At 39.1% G+C, this 19,909-nt stretch overlaps 1 protein-coding gene across 2 annotated transcripts in view; it reads left to right on the top strand.

Annotated features, from left to right (window-relative positions):
- Nucleotides 1-19,909, top strand: part of pcdh11 (protocadherin 11) — a 135,877-nt gene that overhangs the window by 11,288 nt on the left and 104,680 nt on the right. The window contains exons 3-4 of one of the 2 annotated variants that reach the window (XM_026142912.2): nt 1,691-4,198; nt 9,569-11,668. In XM_026142912.2, coding sequence (XP_025998697.1) covers nt 1,691-4,198; nt 9,569-9,652 — 2,592 coding nt within the window. In that variant the 3' untranslated portion in view covers nt 9,653-11,668. Of the gene's footprint in view, nt 1-1,690; nt 4,199-9,568; nt 11,669-19,909 lie in introns of those variants that run through there. The other variant, XM_026142903.2, reaches the window with a different exon arrangement.

The raw sequence follows: 19,909 nt of genomic DNA, 5'->3' as shown, positions 1-19,909 counted from the left end.
AAGATCATTGCTGCAGTGTTGGCTGTTTTAAGTAGTTCTGTCAATCACTGACATGTTGACAACATTCCCTCTGCAAGCAATTTTTCAGAGTACACAATAATTTACATGCTGCAGCTGCACGTTTTCTTGTGTCGGCTACAAAGCTATGTTGGCACAAGGACAGTTCTAGATGTTGAAACCTACTGAGGACTCTTGTGCTCACAATTTGGTTGAAGTGTTTCTCCCTTGAATAAGCAGAATGTATATATCTTAATCTCATTTGATAGCTGTGCCTAGACAGAGTAATCTCTTCCAACATTATGTGCAGCATGAAGCTTATCTCTTTAAAGAGGATGCTTTTTCTTGTTTTACCATGAAACTGCTTCTGACTGAAAGAGCTTCAAAGGGCTTCTTTGTTTCATAATGTGCATGCAGCTCATTCATGGGCTTGATCGTCTTCTTATTTCCTCCCCCTACTCTCTCTCTCTCTCACTCTCTGTTTTTTTCCCTCTCTCCCTCATACTAGTATGCTATGGTATGGATCCATACCATGTATTTGTCAGGACTACGAAAATAGTGAACATTAATGCTAGTTTTTTAGGGGGGTGGAAGGCAATTACTCTTAGCATTGAGTGCCAGATCCTCGGGTTTATCATGTGGATTATTCTTGTATTTGTTTTTATCATCCTCCAGCTTTACTTTTGCCTAGATTTAGCTCCTCCTGACTGAAAAGCATTTCTAATATGCAGACTTTTTAACTGTCTTTCTTTTTATGTATAGAGACTTCTTGAGGCGTGTGCAAGTGCTTTATTGGTGTGTCTCCATTCTTGGCTGTCTCTCACTCCTATGTCAAAGTTTAAATGTTTATAAAGACAGCTGTTTTATTTTAACTTGAGACTGTACAGAAAGGTTGAGTGAAGTCTGATTTTATTGATAGTAGCAGAAACTGGATGATGAGGATAAAAAGGTAAACAAATCTCTTAAAGTAGTAGTTAGTCGAAACAGATCATTTACTAAAAAATGGTCATTTGAAAAGGATTTATTACCAAGTATTTCATATATTTTTTGGGATGTGTTTAGAAAGTGTCAAAACAAAAAGCCTGAAAAAAAGCTGATGATTAGCATGTTTGCACATTTGCAGGGACCCAACTGAGATGAGCAGAGCAGAGCAAAGAGCCAGCTGCCTTTGTTGAAGAATTTCCCAGGCTGTTTAACTTGACATTCATCAGGATGCATAAGAAGGGCTACAAAGGAACCTGAATAACCTAAGGAGAAACCTCAACAAGATGTTTGTTGTTATAAGATAATTGAAAAATCTGCAATTTAAGAACAAAAATGCCCAAGGATGCCTTGGAATTGTTATCACATATTTCTTTGTTATTACCCAAGTCAAAATGTGATGTTCTTAGTTATGGTACTAATATATCAGTCGAGTCTGGTTTTATTGAAGTGGCTTAGCAATTTTTGCACCAAATGAAACTCACACTGTCTTGTGCCAGACAGTATAAAGGGGAAAGCCCCTAAAAAACAAAGAAAGAAACAAAAACTTAAGGATAAAATCCTGTAAGAAATGTCATTTGAAGTTAAAAACAATGAGTGGACATGTAAAATGCTATTTAACACTAACAAGCTGGTTTCATTTTGTTTCCATTATTCAAATAGGTATATAAAATCAACACCTACAATTAAATATATTGTCCTGTCTTTGCAGAGTGTCAGTGAGTTTGGCTTAGACATCATTGAGACGCCCGAAGGTGACAAGTGGCCGCAGCTTATTGTTCAGCAGAACCTGGATCGTGAACAGAAGGATACCTTTGTCATGAAGATAAAGGTGGAGGATGGTGGCAACCCTCCCAAATCCAGCACAGCCATTCTCCAAGTCACCATTTCTGACGTCAATGACAATCGCCCCATTTTCAAGGACAGTGAGCTGGAAGTCACAGTACCAGAAAACGCACCAGTGGGAACATCGGTCGCTCAGCTTCATGCCACGGATGCAGACTTGGGTTCCAATGCGCAGATCCACTTTGCCTTCAGCAACCAGATCTCTTCCTCGACCAAACGTCACTTTGCCATCAACAGCTCTACTGGACTTATCACTGTGAAGCAGCCACTGGACAGGGAGGTAACTCCTGTTCATAAACTCATTGTCCTGGCCAGTGATGGCAGCTCCACCCCTTCCAGAGCCACAGTGACTGTTAATGTAACAGACATTAATGACAATGTTCCCTCTATAGACACTCGCTACATTATCAACCTGGTTAATGGAACTGTTCTGCTGTCTGAGAATGCACCTCTGAACACCAAAATAGCCCTAATTACTGTTACTGACAAGGATGCAGATCTTTATGGCAAAGTAGCTTGCTACACTGACCATGATGTTCCTTTTCGATTGAAGCCTGTCTTTAATGATCAGTTTTTACTCGAGACAGCTGCTCCTCTAGATTATGAGACGACTCGAGAATATGCAATTAAGATAGTGGCCTCGGATAGGGGGACACCTCCTTTGAACACTTCAGCTATGGTCTTAATTAAAATCAAGGATGAGAACGACAATGCGCCCATCTTTCCCCAGCCAGAAATCCAGCTTTCCATACCGGAGAACAATGACCCCTCTACACAGTTAATAAAAATAAGCGCCACTGACGCAGACAGTGGACATAATGCAGAGATTATTTATACTCTCAGCCCTGATGCGCCTGATGGGTTTAACATTGACAGACGGTCAGGAATTCTCTCTGTTGGCAAACGACTGGACAGAGAGAAGCAGGAGAGGTACTCATTCACTGTCATAGCGAGGGACAATGGCTCTACATCCCTGCAGAGCAATGTCACTGTCAAGCTAATTGTCCAGGACCTTAATGACAACAGCCCAACTTTCACACACCCTGAGTACAACTTCTATGTGCCTGAAAACCTGCCTCTCTATGGAACTGTTGGTTTAATCACAGTAACGGATGCAGATGCAGGAGATAATGCTGTTGTAACTTTGTCCATTTTGAATGGGAAAGACAATTTTATCATTGACCCCCAAACTGGCGTGATCAAACCCAATATTACCTTTGATAGGGAACAGCAAAGCTCCTACACATTTATGGTAAAGGCAGTTGATGGAGGACAACCTCCAAGCTCCTCCTATGCCAAGGTCACTATCAATGTAGTCGATGTGAATGACAATCGCCCCGTGTTCGTCATTCCGTCCTCCAATTACTCATATGACCTAGTGCGAACCACCACCACCCCTGGTGCTGTGGTCACCAGAGTGTTTGCCATTGACAATGACACTGGTATGAATGCTGAACTGCAATACAGTCTTATTAGCAGCATCATCATTACATCTAGGGTCTCCCCTCGAGGTCTCTTTGCCATCGACAAAACAACGGGTAACATAACACTGCAGGAGAAAATAGTTGCAGCTGATCAGGGGCTGCACAGGCTGGTAGTCAAAGTCAAAGATTTAGGCCAGCCGGAGTCATTACATGCTATTGCACTCGTTCACTTGTTTGTAAATGACTCTGTGTCAAATGCTACCTTTATACAAGAGCAACTGCGAAAAAGTATGGAGACACCATTGGATCGCAACATAGGGGACAGTGAGGTAGCCCCTCAAGCTAACGGATATGTGATTGTCGTCATAGCTATCATAGCAGGGACCATGACTGTCATCTTGGTGATATTTGTGACCGCTTTAGTGCGCTGCCGACAGACACCCAGACATAAAGTAGTGCAGAAGGGCAAGCAAAGTGGAGAGTGGGTGTCACCTAACCAAGAAAACCGTCAGATCAAGAAAAAGAAGAAGAGAAAGAAGCGATCTCCTAAGAGCCTCCTCCTGAACTTTGTGACCATAGATGAATCCAAGCCTGACGACCCCACGCACGAGCATGTTAATGGCACACTGGATCTCCCTGTGGAGCTAGAGGAGCAAACCATGGGGAAGTACAACTGGGCAACCACGCCGACCACCTTCAAACCTGACAGCCCCGATTTAGCCAAGCATTACAAATCTGCATCCCCTCAGCCTACGTTTCAAATCAAACCCGAAACACCAGTGGCCCCAAAGAAACACCACGTGATCCAGGAGCTCCCCTTGGACAACACATTTGTGGTGGGATGTGACTCACTCTCCAAATGCTCATCGACTAGCTCCGACCCATACAGTGTCTCAGAGTGCAGCTGTCAGGGGGGATTCAAGACTGCGGGGCAAAGCACCAACCGACAGGTAATTCATGACTTCCTTTTTAAACCCACCCACACTAGTCCCCACTCACGCTCCCCTTGCTGTCCTCTGGTAGGTGATGTTAAAGGGGGTGGGTGGGAGCATGAAGGAAGGGGATTTACCTACACAGACCATGACCATGTCTTCATGAATGTCATTTCCACCTAAAAATGGGAAGAAATGAAACAAACAAAAATGAAAGAAAACGTAATTTGTTGCAATTAATGCAGCAAACCTTCCACTGTACTGTTGTTAATCCACCCTGTTTTCATTTTGACCATTTAAATGCAACCATAACTGTATAATCATTTACCATAAAACATGCTCAGCTTTCAAAATCCAATCTTTGAGCAATGGAAGCAGAACAACTACAGTGGCTAGCTGTTTTAAAATGGACAGGGAGTAGTTGCTGGCGGTGCAAACTGGGATATGCAGCAACTCTGAATTTGAGTTATTAGGATGAATGAAGCTGTGACTATTTGGCTAACATTGTCAAAGGCACAAGTGTGAAAGTAAAAGTGCAAAAAAAGAAAAAAAATGTGCTAAAACAACTTGATAAAGAAATCCCATATTTTTGTGGCTTCAGTCGTGAAAATATTAAGTCCTAGCTTAACTGTGCCAGTGCTTCTTTGTGGGAGTGAAACTCATTTGAATGCCAAGGTATAGCAAAGGGCTTATGATTCCCTAAGAGATATTTGCCAAATGTGAAGTGCCCCAATAAATAAAAACTGGCAAAGGGAAATAAATGTAAATCAGAAGTAAGGAGAGGTGGCCTTGCTCTGTGCTGACAGCCAGAGCAGAGCGCTGTGGGGAAGACTGAGTACTGTTTGGGGCGGGGGAGAGAGAGAGAGAGAGAGAGGGGGGGGTCACAAGGATCAAGGTGACGCAGAGCCTTGAGACCAGTATACATAAACACCAAGGGAGCAGTAAAATAAAAAAGCCAGCCAGGCCAGTGTTGCATTTAGCCCATAAATGTCCTACTTTAATGACCCCAATTATTGTTATAAATGGCATATGTTGATTCAAATACTTTACATTTTTTAAATGGTCTCACGTTAGAGAGGATCACAACAAAGGTTTGCCACACTGATGTGTTGCAGTTTGTGTTCGACAGGGTGATGTTGTTGTATTTCTAATACGTGACAAAGTAATATCATGTTGATATTTGACCTGCTATCACTCTGACGATGGAATTAATGAAGGTTGATTGGTCTGTGCGTGGGGTCGTAATTTATTCATACCGATCTGTGTGTGTTGCCATAGTTTTCCCTTAGTGTCAAACATCCAGTTGATTTTTTCTAGCTTTTCCAATCATTTCCTTGTCTTTCGTTTTGCTTCTTTTAAGATTTTTGATGATTCCCATTGTTGCTTGGTTGCACTAGCTTTCGTTTTTGTTACTGTTTTGATCATGACTTTCACAACTGTCATTCATGCAATTCTGGGCCAATTTCATGATATTGCATCAATAATTGATTTTGTTTGATGAGGTGCTTGCTTTTCTTTGTGTCTAGCATCATATTGCACACAGTTTCTCGATCTTTGGTTCACTTCTTTCTTTTTGCTCTCACTATGCTTCTATTTGAGATCTAGCAAGCTTTAAAATTCATCATAGCGTAGTTGTGGCAAATGACTGTTGATCCTGTGAAGTATTGTACTTAGGCTAATTTATGAAGACACCCACACAGACTTGATAGTCATTCCCTTCATCCACCTTTTATTTGAACCCCTAGTTAAAAGCTATGCTCTGCCATGGTACATTATACATAAGCCTGCTACATGCCCCTGGTACCAAAGATTTCATCCATAATGTGTTTATATGACACACTGACGAGTTGTCAGAATGATTTTCCCCTCTTACAAGTAGTGGCTGCCCTGAAATATGCAGAAATATTCAGCCTGTGTTCAACCATCCTAAATTATTATCCGTTATGAATTTTATGCATCAAGGATTGAAATTGATTTCCACTCATGTTACTGATCAGAGTGAAGAATTGTTATTTTTATTTTTTTTTGCAAATAATTTCAAATCAATGAATATTTAATTAGTAAACTTTCTGCCAAATCTCTTCGGCTATGGTTCTATCTGATTATTTCTAAGGTATATTTATCCACACTTCTAATAGAACATGGGTTTAATATTCTCATATTCTGGTATTATATCCAACTAATATTTCAATATTAGCAAAAAAAAATTGTTCTCATTGGTTTTCCTCAGCAATCCATCTTTAGTGATGTTAAGCTGGCAATATATCTATTTTTTTCTCTCTGTCCCCTTGAGCAATTGGCAAGTGATTCCTCCCACTTTACACATTAGATTTCCCACAAGTTTAAAGTGTGCTTATTTAAAGCCTATGTCATAGAAAAAAATAGCATGAAGCTTTGCCTGATGAGAATCATTGGCTGCAAAGGTTAATTAAATGCACTAAAGGGTTAATCACTCGTAATACAGTATGATTAAAATCACTCTAATTGGTTTGAGAAAGAGGCTGATAAGAAAGAAGAAAAAGTTAGCTGTCCTTTAAGATTATCAGGAGTACCATAAACTAGCCTTGAGTGAGTCCTGTCCTCAGGATCCAAAGCGATATGACAATAGATGCCCAGCAGCCCTGTTTGCTAAAGGACTATTAAAATTGAATCTGTTTGATTTTATCTTTACGCTTCTTCAAAGAGACTACATTTTCAAAGTTTTAAATAGCACTTATAAACAACACTTCAAAATGTGTATGATTCTTGATCTGATGTGGTATAAACATAATGTTTGAGAACTTGTAGAGATCATTTGTAGTGTGGTTCTTAAAAGAAAAACTACATTTGGTCTGTAAGTGGCAGCTATTCACTCTCTGTTCAGCTTAACTTAATAAAAAAACTCCAAACGCGAAGATCATAGGTAGTTTTCCCTGTTCTTCATCAAAGTGACGCAGTTCTTTTGTGCATTAAAGTAATATCTAATTGTCACAGAAGAAGGTGAAAATGAAACAGACAAAAAGCCGAGCCATTGAATAACAATAGAGAGGGAATGCGGGAGGAGATAATTATGGTTGAAGGTCAACAAAACGTTTCCAGGGACTTTACAGATGTAGCTGATAAAGACTAAAGCTTGTAAAAATACTTCAGAGACTACAGATTTGTGCCACCATATGGCTTCATTATACAGTAAGAGCTATAAATGCAAATCTCCTCTTTTCCCTCCCTTCTCTTCCTATTTTTTATGCATCTCATCATTTTCTTTTAACCCCTACCCCCTCGATATTAGAGGTCAATCTGCCTCCAGTGATGAGGAGCACTTGTGAGCATATGTGATTTAGAGGAATCAGATCAAATGACTACCACCCTGCTTAAGTGATCTCAGACATCATGATGAATAGGTTGGCTAATATTTTCTTATGTTTGGCCCATAATTCTACGCCCACAGTGCAGGAATTGAGATTAACAATTTGTTAGTGTCTTCTGGTACCACTTCACAGAGTACTGTGCAAAAGTATTGAGCTCTCCTTGATTTCTTGATTTTTTCATTCCAAGAAGCCAGACATTGTTCTCAATTTTAAAGTTGTCCTAAGGAATAGTTCTCCAGGCTTCCGGAAGGTCTTTCAAAGTTTTTCTTTGGACATTGGCTGCTTTTTTTCTCTCTTTTTCAGTCAAATCCCACTACCTGACCAGTTTTAGAGGAATGTTTTATTATTATAGCATAAAAAACACATAACTCAAGGGATAAGCCAGTGATGCCTCTACAATATAGGCCCTTTTTTGCTTAAATGTGACACAAAAACATGGTGCCAGTGGTCTCCATGGACAAATATTGAGGTATGTCAAATTACACAAACTGGATTGAAACTCAGTGGCGACAGGTCTGATGGATTAATTAATCCAAATGTAACTTTTTTGTTTCAAATCATTGTCAGTATGTATGTAAAGCATGGTGGAGGCTTTGTCATGGTTTTGGGATCCATTTTAACCAGTGGTTCTGGGAACCTTGTCAAAATTGATTACTAACATAAAAAAGTGTCATCAAATTTTGATCCACCATGCAATACCTTCTGGAAAGCATCTAAATAGCAATGGCTTCATTTTCCAGCATGACAATGATCCCAAACACACTTCAATAATGTAAAAATAAACCTGGGTGGAAAAGCACAGAGTGGAACACTCGGTCATGGATTGGCCTCTGCAGAGTCTGGACCTGTGTGGGATCATCATGACAAAGAACTGAACAAAAGGCAGCCGACATCCAAAGAAGAGCTTTGAATATCCTTCAAGAAGCCCGGAGAACTATTCATGGAGACGATTTAAAGAAATTACAAGAATACTTAAGAGAGTTCAGGCTGTCTTAGAGATTAAAGTTGGTCATACCAAATATTGACTTTGAAGCTGGTCAGAATTGTATAAGCATTGTTTTTGCCTTACGTGCATACTGTATTCCCATGTATCTTTGCACATTTTTTAATAAATTTCCAAAAATATAGCAAAATATCAAGAAATTGGATGACCACAGTACTGGACATTGAATAAATAAAGATATTTTATAGATGTATTGGATAACAAAGGCAATATTAAACCTTATTTGTGCAGAAATCTTTTATTTATGCGGGGGAAGGAATGGGCCAGTAACACTTGCCACCTATAGTTTGATGTTTGATTGCAGGATGTTTGTGCTTAATGGTAGTGGGTGCACAGCCGGGCATTAAAGCTATGATTTCACAAGGTGATCAGTTTCAAATCCTTGCAACTGATTATGGTTTTGTTTGTAGTAGGGTTTTTTGGTCATTTTTTGCATTTTATTATTATTATTTGTTTATTTCTGTTGAGTCATTGTTGAGTCATTGCATCTGTAATCACTGTGCTTTGTTAATGTGAGCACTATCAAGACAGATCCTTCCCAATCGCAGATATGTTGGTACCTTTGTGAGGAACAGCAAAATGTAATATTCTGTACATATCAGAGGACCCACTGGCAAGGGTCCGAAATAAAGACTGGGCCTAAATTGATCCAAATATTTTTTTTTCTTTTTTGAGGGGAAATGAAGAGTGCTGCACTAGTGTGGTGGGAGAGAAAAAAAGACAAATTGGGAGTGGTAATTGGATGAGATTGCATGCTCTGATAAGTACAGGAAAATGCACAAATGTGTGATACCTGTAGCATTCTTCAAGGAAACCTGACAAGATAATGACTTGATTGCCAGCCGTACCTTGAAGAATGCTTTATTTTTTATTTTTTTATTTTTATTTTTTTAAATATCATCCACACTCTTTTTGGAGTTTTCTTTAATCAGTGTTCAACGTAGCCTCACACTGATAAGGCTACAGCATAGGCTGCTCAGAGCTCAATGATATTGTAACTACAATCTCCCTATATCTGTCTGTCTCTCTATATTTCAGGAGATGGCACTGAAACCACCACACTATGGCACACTCTGTGGCACAGGTACAGCTCGCTCCCACAGGATTAAAATCAATCTCTAGCTCCCAAAAGAGAGAAAAGAAAGAAAAAAGAGAGAGGGAGAGGGCAGAGGGAGGAAAGGAGGAAGGCAAGAACTGAAGAGGTGAAAACAAGTACTTTACTGCCTCTACCGCCTCAAACCACACCTCTTCACACAATTGAGCGAAAAGATGAATTTAGAGGGGGTGGGGGGGGAAGGGGAGTCTCAGAAAAGAACAGACAATGCTTCATGTTGCTGCCTGAAACTTGACAAAGCCCTTCATGTGAATCTGTTGGAAGTTGGAAATGCTTTACTGAGTCCTCTGCTATTATTTACCTTTGTCAGTGGGGATGATATTGTATGCCCCATACCCTCCTCAAAAAATGTCCCACTCCAGCACCCACTCTGTAAAATAGGTGTCAAATACAGTCAGTAGATCTGTAAAGTATGTTTATATGTATGTATGTATATCTATCACAGAGTTGATGGTGTTTATATTTATTGATTGCCTTTTATTTGCTTTGTTTTCAAAACTGCCTGGTGGCCATTTTTATTTTCCTACTTTCTATTTTTTGTATCATTTGATGTTGCTCTATCTGGGCTTGCTCATGGAACTAATGACTTTTAATATATTTATGCTGCAAAGCCTATGATCTGTAGGCTTCCATTAGTATTGAGCCCGCTCACAGTGTATCATGTCTGTCACCCTTTGCCTCGTTTATTTCCACTTTTGCAACTGATTACATTGTTGGTGACAAGTGTGGCTGATGTTGCAGATGCATGCATGGCCCTACAATACCAACAGATTCGCAGTGCTTTTTAGCTGTGCTACCGTTCGCCATGCTGTTATTACACTGGTAGAAATGGTAGGACAAGTTTAATACTTTGAGCTAAGCCACAATCACAAGGGACTAACTGCTGGGGTTATAATCAAAAGCTGTTTATGTAGGGCAGATTTGAAGAGCACTAAGCCTAACCTTTTGTGTGTCGCTTACTATTTCGAAGTCAGAACTGATTTAACTGTTGGGACCCATATTAAAATGACTCCAGATGGTAGGGGAAAAAAATCATAATTATAATCCTCTGGCAGTCATTAATATTTCTTGGGTTCAAGCAAAAAGTGCTTCACTTTGTACACTTATTTACACTGAAAAAAAGAGAAACGTATTTTCTGATGAGAACAACACTGAACACCAAAATAAATAGGTACTCCAGGATTGAGTTTAAAAACAAGCAATAAGTTAAGATTTGATTTTAAAAAAATCCACTATGATGCACTTAATACTTATTATTCAGAGCAATGCTTTTTTTCTACTTTTTCTCCACTCATAGGACCACCATGACACATTATGTCTTATTGAATCATTTCTACCATGCACACCAGTAACTGGCTCGATGGGTTTGCAGCGTTATTGTTCAATAATCCTGTTAATTGGTAAGCTAAACGTCTTTAATAGGTAAGGCCTAAAAGGCAACTTCAGTACAGAAATATAAACATAGAATTAGAGTAATTAAAATGGACAAAGTCTGTGTAGTCAGTTAGAAATGTGCGGCTTGACTTGGGTAGGTGCTGTTTTCCCTCCTATATATAGTTAAATGAAATGACTGCACAGACAAGATGCCTTTTTTTCATTTTGTTCCAGTCTTTGATCTGTCATGGTTGTACAGGCTGTGTCCATTTTAAAGCTTTTAATTTTATGTGTGTCACCTCTTTGTAAGGCAGGTTGTTATTATTTAAGGAGGTATATTCATGTAATTATGGTATCAAATGTATTCACTACTGCGTAGGAGCCACAGTATGAAATATACATAGCATCCTAGCACTGTGTAATAATTAGATTTGCCTGATCTTTGGGGAAAAGACAAAAAAAAACATGCAGGGGAAAGCTTTTGTCCTTGTAAGGGAGACAGAAACCTCACTTTTATTCAATGTGAAGTACAATATGCACCTTACATGATCTTTGTAATTGACTTTGATTTGCCAGTGTGGAGAAAACTGTAAATGTTTTGTTTATGTATGTGTGCGCTTCTGAAATTTATTAAAGTCTTTTGCATTGTATTGCATATTTCGATGACTCTTCTTATTCATTGTTTTAAGCATCCAATATTAGTTTACATCACACAGTTTTCTGCACACGATGCCGTGTCTGCCTGATGAGAACAGTGAGACTATAATGAGGCCAGCACATGTTGTAGAATAATTTGTTGTTTTTCTCATATACACTTAGTTGGTAACATTAAGTATTGGTAAAACAGGCTGTGGCCTGTAAAAAATATATGTAGCTGTGTTGGTTGAGGCAGCATTAACAGGTCAATTTCAGCCACAGAAAAACACCCATACATTTCTTCTACATTTTGCAACAGTATAGCATTTAAATAGGCAAAAGAAACAAAAAACAATGATTTACATCGCTAATTAGGAACAGATTACAGATAAATAAGTTATGGAAATCTCGAGAAGAACGCATCCTTTGAAGTGCAGAGACAGAAAACAGCCAAACAGGAGCTTTTTTTGGACCGACACTTTTTTTTAAAAATTTATCTTCCTTCCATGAGAGCTGATAATGATCATTTGATAAAGATAACTCAGCTATTATGATGTACAGTAGGGCACGAAAACAGGGGTTTACACATCTGAGAGAGACTGATGCTAGAAAGTACAATAACCACTGCTCAAACATTGTGTTTTGTGCTGTTTATGCGGATTTGATCCAAAAATACAGACTTGAAAGACATAAAACAAAGTCTGAGTCGAGACAACAGAAAATGTTTAATTGCTTATCAGAGTTACTTCATAGTTTGAAACCAAGCGAGCTAATCAGTTCCCGTGGGGAAAGTGTCCTTGGTGATTTGAGAAAGTGGTGCACACTCAAGAAAAGCGTTCTCCAATGGAGAGTGCATAAATGTCAACTTTCTATTAATAGATAAATGTAAACCTGATAAATGCATCGTCTTGGCGTAAAAACAGAGAGCGTAGATAGATAATAAGGTAGATGTATCTCTTTGAGGAACACAAATTCAGCTTGATTTTTTTCTTTCATATATAATTAGGCAATACATGTTTTCAGATGAACCATAAATAAATTTAACAGCCAACCATTAATGAGTATTGACATTTGTTCATGAGTGGTATGTGTTAGATGGAGTTTTCTCCAGCATCTTGGTGCAAAGTCCAAATTAAGAAGGAAGAAAGAAACAAGAAAAGGAAATTTATTCAGTGGATGCTGGGTTCTAGCTCTGTCTGTGAATCACTGTTTTTCTTTGTTTGTTTTTTTGTTTTTTGGTTGTTAGAAAAGGCACACAAAATCCAGTGCTTTTAATCTTTTTACATGGCTATTAAAGCTTGCCCCATAGCTACATTACAGCGTGTCACTGAGCAAAGCATTAGCAGAGTTTCTTTGTTGACATATTGATTCATGATTTATGAGACGGCAGTGTTCAATTTCATTTACCAGGCCAGGAAGCAAGTTATATGTACTAAGTTTGATTACTTATTGTATAATGCAATGATACGTTTGCAGCTGGAGCATCATATATATGGACCAACATGCTGGGCTTTACACAGACACACATGCGGCCAGTGGTTATGTTCGTGGAGAGGCTTGCTAAATGCCCTTCATTAAATTATATGGATATGTTTCTTTTTCCACTTTGTTTGCTTAATCATTTAGACAGTGGCTTCTTATTTTCCTGTAATGTCAGCTATTCACTTCGTTATTTAAGATTGCATCCTAATAACTAGTTGGGAATACTTCACAATACTCAGAAAGTATGTGTGAAGTTTGTTATACCAGACAAAGATTGCATAGCTGACCCAGTGACTTTCCTCAACCTTGAGAATGCATGCAATCAGTGCAATCAGTACATCAGCCCTGTTATCAGTTCTTTGCCTCTAATAAATGTAACATAAAACTAAAGCATGTCTGTTATTTATGTGGTTAAGATTGCAAAGGAGTAACTGAGTAGGCAAAAACCATTACACATTGATTTTACAAGTCACTCACGTTCTCTTCTGGGATCATTGATATCCGCTGTAGACGGTATAAAATTACAATTCAAGATTACAGATTTTTAAACCAAATGATTGCCGTATTTGCTTTGTAAGTTCACTTTTTAAATGGTGAATTGGTGAATTCTGAGGATGGTATTGCATATATTTGATGTCTTTTTATGTTATAGAGAATAACACAGGTTAAAGTGAAGGCATTTAATAGTTTGGTTGTCTTTGGGGAGGTGTAGGTCAATTTAACAAGCAGCAAGCATGCTCAGGGTATGATGTGAAGTTGTCCTGAAGCAAAACTGACTGTGTAAGCAGAGGCTATTTATGCATGTGCTGTGCAGTGGTGCAGGAAACAAGAAGATGCTGTGTTTTTTTTTTTTTCTGTTGCACTCCACTCAAGGCAACACTCCACACAATTGCTGCCAAATCTCTGCCAAACTGAATAATTCAATCATCCCCCATAGCTGCAGTGGTCTATCTACCTTTGTGTGTGCAACAATCAAATCAGTGTGGAAGCCTGCCGTGTGGTTCTTTCTGAGACACTGAGTAGCTCTACAGCCCGGAGATTGTTTTCATTGAAAACAATTGTGTTGATTAAACGAGGTGTGACTGTGGAGCAGGCATCTGAAGAACATCGATTGCTTGTACAATTGTTTGTTCCTTGTTAAAAGTGTGATCTAAAACAGTGGACGCCGTTAGTGTGCAAGGAGCATATGGTTGGCTGGTGTGCCCTTAAGACAGTTAGTGTGCTTCTGTATTTCCAAAAATATCCCAGGTAAAGAAATCCATTGTGATCGCTTGTGTGGGCTTAATAATGCCTTTTGATTAATGACCACATAAAATTCTTAAATCACAGTTTCGGGTGGGTTAACATGGCTTTATCAGGACCTGATTTATATTATTCTTTTTATTGCATTTTATCTTTTGTGAATGTACATTACTTCATACAGATAAATGATCTTTACAACATTTTTCAGCAGATAGCAGCCTTCCCATTTCCCTTATCCCACAATTCTTTGAGGTACTCGTGTGGATTCAAGCTTTGCTTAGCTCTAATTCCCCTGTAAAAAAAAAAAGAGTACTGTAAAGATTAGGCAAAATGTAAAATTGTTATTCTGTTTTATATGTTTGGCATAGCTGGACTGGCCATCTGGCATATTTATTTATTTTTATAACAGTATAAAAAATGAAAGGTGATGGATTGGCCAGATGCTGGCAGATGTGTAAAAATAACTTAGTTGTTTGGTGGTGGCTATGGCGGAGCTGCCACAAGAGGCCAGGTGGATGAGGGAAAGGAGAAGCAGCAGGAGGAGAGACCCGAGGTGGCCGCTGGTCCGAGTGTCAGGTGAACTGAACTTCAGGTAAGAAGTATGACCTGCAGTCTATCTGGGTCGGATTTAAACCAAGTTTAGGTGGAGTTTATTTTCGTTGTGCTGACTTTTTACAGTCAGTTACAATAACTCGTACTGCGTGGTAGCTAGCATGACGGAGTTTCTACAGCTGGGTGGGTGCTATGATGTTACTGATAGTGAACTTTATTTTATTCATAAGGTTAGTTAGTAGAGTTGCCAACCGTCCCCTAAAAAGAGAAAATATTACGCGTTTCAAATTGAGGTGAAAAGGAACACAGTTTGTCCCGTACTTCAGCTACAATGGAAAAAGACACAAAACTGGAGTTTTTCTCTGTCTTTACGCTGCAGCTGCCTCTTCTCTCATTCAATCATGAAATTGATCAATGATCAGCTGATCGGCTTTTCTCTGTTGTTTGTTTATCGCCCACTTTGCGCCAGAAAGAGGAAACCAGCGGATGTCGCGCTAAACAACAGCAGCACGTTTAAGCTTGATCAGCTGTTGTTAGAATTTATTTAATACTAATTTCTAGTATCAGCTGATGTTTGCTGGAGCCACAGCTGTAAAAGCTGCTGGTCATTATGTCGGTTTGGTTATCTGGTGAGAGGGAAACATGAAGATGAAACCAGGAGATGTCCTTACTAAATCATCAGAGCTGAACAGGTGATGGAGAAACAGGTTTACCTTTTAGATGACATGAATAAGTTGAAGGGAAGTTATGAACTGTTTCTGAGAGACAAATAACACCAGGATCCTTTCTGTGTAGCTGACAGCTGGTAACTGTGCAGGGGCGGGTCTAGCAAAGCTTTGCCAGGGTGCAGGTGGGGCATTAGTAGGGAGAGGGGGGCACAAAGAAATACTTTTCTTTCTTATTCTCATTTAAAATATCTAGCTTTTATTAAATAATTATCTGAATCTTACAACCAAAGTTTTTATCTGATGTACAACTTATAGAAATCATACATAGATCAACAAGACAGTTTAAATCACTGTCACAACAGCCTTCGTTTTCATTCAAAGGCTTTATGATTTTTCCTATAATACCTGGTGGGCCGGTCTCTAGTCAACATGCCCGGGCCGATTTTTTGTCCTAGTCCAGCCCTGATGTTTGGGTTTTTTTCTTTATCAGTTTTCGCTACCTGTTGTGGACATCTGTAAAAAAAAAAAACCACTCACATAAAGGCTGTTTGAGTTTAAATTAGTTCCTCATTACCAGCCACAGCAGTGTGCTGATACAGAGTAAAATCAAAAGTGCTGGAGTCATTTCATCTCATTTGGTGTAATTTAACTACAAGAAAGGTTTTCCTCAAAACGATTTGGAGTCAAATGTCATATTCTGCAAGTAGCTTCACACAGTACTGTTTTTAGAAGATGTAAAATATGATTCGCAGCAGTGAGCAGATTTTTTCCTGCATCTTCTGTCACAGAGGATTTTATCTGTGGACAATGGTTTAAATAAATTGGGTTCTAATTTGCCACTGATATTATCTGGTGAATGGTCATTAGTGTTATTGTTCTTTAACTACTTTTAGTGTTCATTGTAGTTTACTGTTGCTGTTGTGTTTTGTTTTCTTTCCTGTTAATGCAATAATGTCAGGGCATGCAGTCTGGGAAGTGTGTAGCTGTGATGGAGCGGGTGTGATCATTGGTGCTGGTGTCTTCCCATTGTGAGAGAATTAATAGTTTTACTTTTTTTAAAGCATACAGTAGAATACCTGCATGCCAATCTATTGTGCTATTTCATTGCCACTTCTCACTATGGATCACTGTTTAATACTATGTGATGCTGTCAAAATTGTGCGAAGCAGATATTCTTTTCTGAAATGTAGCTGGGTTGCTTGACTGATGGCATGTAATGACTGGTGATATGCAAATCAGGGTTCAGCTGTCTGGATCTGAACACTACTCTTTTTGAAAGAGACTAACAATACTTCGTGTGACAAAAACAACCACTCCTAGGAATAATGTCTTCGCTCAAGAGAATTAGTCAGTGTTAAGGATGTTGTCATGGCAAGATGCATGAATTTTTGCAAGCTGAAGGTGGCCAGACTAGAAGGCGGCAACTTAAAGACAATGTCCAAGGAAGGCTATGTCTGTGCTCCCCTTAATCCTGGTAATCCTCCTGCAGGATTCTTGATTTGCTTTTGTAAAAGAGATTGGGAGATGATAAGATGCTCGTCCGCCTCCTTAGAATAGCTGATAATCTGGTTTGAACAGAGGAATGAGGGGGTATTTAGCTTGCCTTAACATTTGCCCAAGCAGATGGCGCTGACGGGGGAAGGCACAACCTTAACCTTCATCCCCCTCCCTCTCTGCTTGGTCTACTTTGAGGGGGAAAAAAAGAACAGTGGGATGATAATCAATGTTGTTTATTTTGCTGCTTGACTCTTTAAGTACTTTCAGCCAGATTATAGGCTTTTGCAGGGGATAATCAGGAGACCGCAGACAATTGCTTTTTTCCCATCCTGACAGTATCCCCCCACGAATGCGTAAAGAAGGCGATTTAAAGTAGATGCCAACTCTTAATTCCTGATTAGTCCCATTGCAAACCCTGTTAAAATTAACTGGACACTGCGCTAATCACTACATTTTGAACACTTGCTGTTCTGGTGCAGTGGACATACCGTATCCAGTGAGTAAGACGACTTCCCACAAGTGATAAATCCATTAACACTCCCTTTTGAGGCTTTTTCCTCAGTGTGGTTACACACAAACACACTATGAACCCCCAGAAAGTTCTTGAGGGTAATTGTAACACTTCAGGACTGAACCACTAGTGGGCTGACGTATTATAAAAAGAGACAGAGACAAGCCAAGGTCCCATCAAAGTTTTAAGGTAATTTAAAAAAAGCCAGTAAACAGCCAATATTAAAAATAATACATGTTAAGACTCTCTTCTCCCTGAAAATTGTAAGTATACAATTTAACTGTTAAAAAAAGGAGCAACAGTAACTTTTTTTGGTTTTTGGACTGCAATATCTTCAGTAGCATTTATGTAAGCTGTAAGCATGATGGGATGTAATCCATTAAGTCATTTATATTGGTTCCCTAAGTCTACCTCTCTACACTTAATACCTCCGGCAATCTTCTCAGCTTGGACTGGACACCTGCAACAAAAGCATTTGAAGAAATGAGATCAGCCCATCGACTAATTAGAACTGTGCACGGCATATGCGAGCGGAAGGACTATTTAACTAAAGCATTTGTTGCATCCATTTTTTTTCTTTGTCTCTGCAGTTGTGTGCTATAACAGGATATTGTGCATAGCTGTCAGGCTCAGTCTGGTGTAGAAGCACAAAAGACAAGCAGCCCAGAATCCATCCTACTCAAACATGTACACGGTGCAAAGTTAATCCACATATACACAATGACATGCTGATTGTCTTTGTGCGCTCTCACTTCATCCAGACACAAGCAAAATAGTCAAGCGCTCTCGAACAAGCCTTTTGAGGGGAACGGTCATTTTCAAAACAATTTGCATGAGACACACAAACATTATACATTGTAATTGCACCTATCAGCATAGCTTGATATCTTTGTGTGATACTTGCTGTAATTGATGCAGTTATTGCATTTGTTTCTTCTCGTCTGTGCTGTGCTATTTAAGTGCTTCCTCGTAATAAAAATTTATTCAATGTGATGTGCTTGAAAGCTGATGTCAGCAAGGAGGTATGTACAGAACCATTAACAGAGAATATTAGATGGTGAACCACATAAAGCTAATGCTAGGCTGTGGTAACACGCATCATGCAGCTCATACTAATTGCTTGGACCTTTCCGTGTACCAGAGTTAAGACGTCGCTGGCTCTTTGAGGTTCACAAAAACAAAACAGAACACATCAGTGCCTTTAACTTAACTTTTTGACCCAATGCCTTCAGAAACGGCTTTTATTATGCAGCAGCTAGCACTGAAAACTTTAGCTCCAGTGCTTGGAAACATATGCCACAATAAGAAAAGGAAAGAGACCAAGATCTTGAAATGCAAAAGGATAATAGAATCAAGGAAAAGTCTTCTTTAGTAATGTGTGAGAAAGTCACAAATTGGCACACAGAATTTCAATGCATACAGTATTCAAAAACAGCAGCAAGCCATTCCCAAGATCAGTCATACTATTTTATAGTATTCTGACAGTGTCTGTATTTTTTGAATGGCAAGAGACTCTTTATAAAATGATAAGGTTTCATGTCAGACACTTGTGCTTAACACTCACCTTTTAAGATAAAACTGCTGTTAAGACTGCATTATAATTGTGTTATGACTGTGTTATAAACTAAAAAAATAAGTATAACAGAACGCTTTTACTCTATTTGCATTTTGTGCTCTGTTTCTCTTGAGCTAATGAAACCAAAAGGTAGGAGTTTGTACACATAAATTTGAACATCTTAGTGTCATACAGTACTGATCTTACAGAATGTCCACAATATATCTTTTTATATACACTTTTCAGCAAAAGAAATGGAATGGCACAACTTAGATTACCTGTAATCCACACATATAGATATGCACTCCCTGTGATGGAGCAGACATGTGTTCCAACCCAGAAATAATGGACAACACTTCAATGACTTCAGTGAATTGTGCCGACCTTTTTGTATTGTGTGGATGATTGTGTGATGCTCCCTCAGATAATGACTGTGCCCTACTTTGACTTTGAGGCAATGACCTGAAATAAGGCACACAAGTGAAATCTGAGTCTCGATGAACCTGGAAGTGATTAAGGTCACCCAGACACACCACATTTGTTTGCCGGGTGACTCACATCAGCCGATGTCTGCAAATCATTTGGGAGTGCATTGTGGGAATCCTTTCCAATGCAAACAGTGACCAGCACGCTTAGGAAGACTTTCAGAATGATTGGTACTCCTGTATAAGTTTGATACAAGTCCATTCTGAGTTCAACTCTACAGATATACGAGTTTGTTTTTTTGTTTGTTGTCAGAGCACCACTT

This window comes from Astatotilapia calliptera, chromosome 2 (genome assembly GCF_964374335.1).
Source record: "Astatotilapia calliptera chromosome 2, fAstCal68.1, whole genome shotgun sequence".
Taxonomy (NCBI): domain Eukaryota; kingdom Metazoa; phylum Chordata; class Actinopteri; order Cichliformes; family Cichlidae; genus Astatotilapia; species Astatotilapia calliptera.
This window is presented reverse-complemented; position numbering and strand designations above follow the sequence as displayed.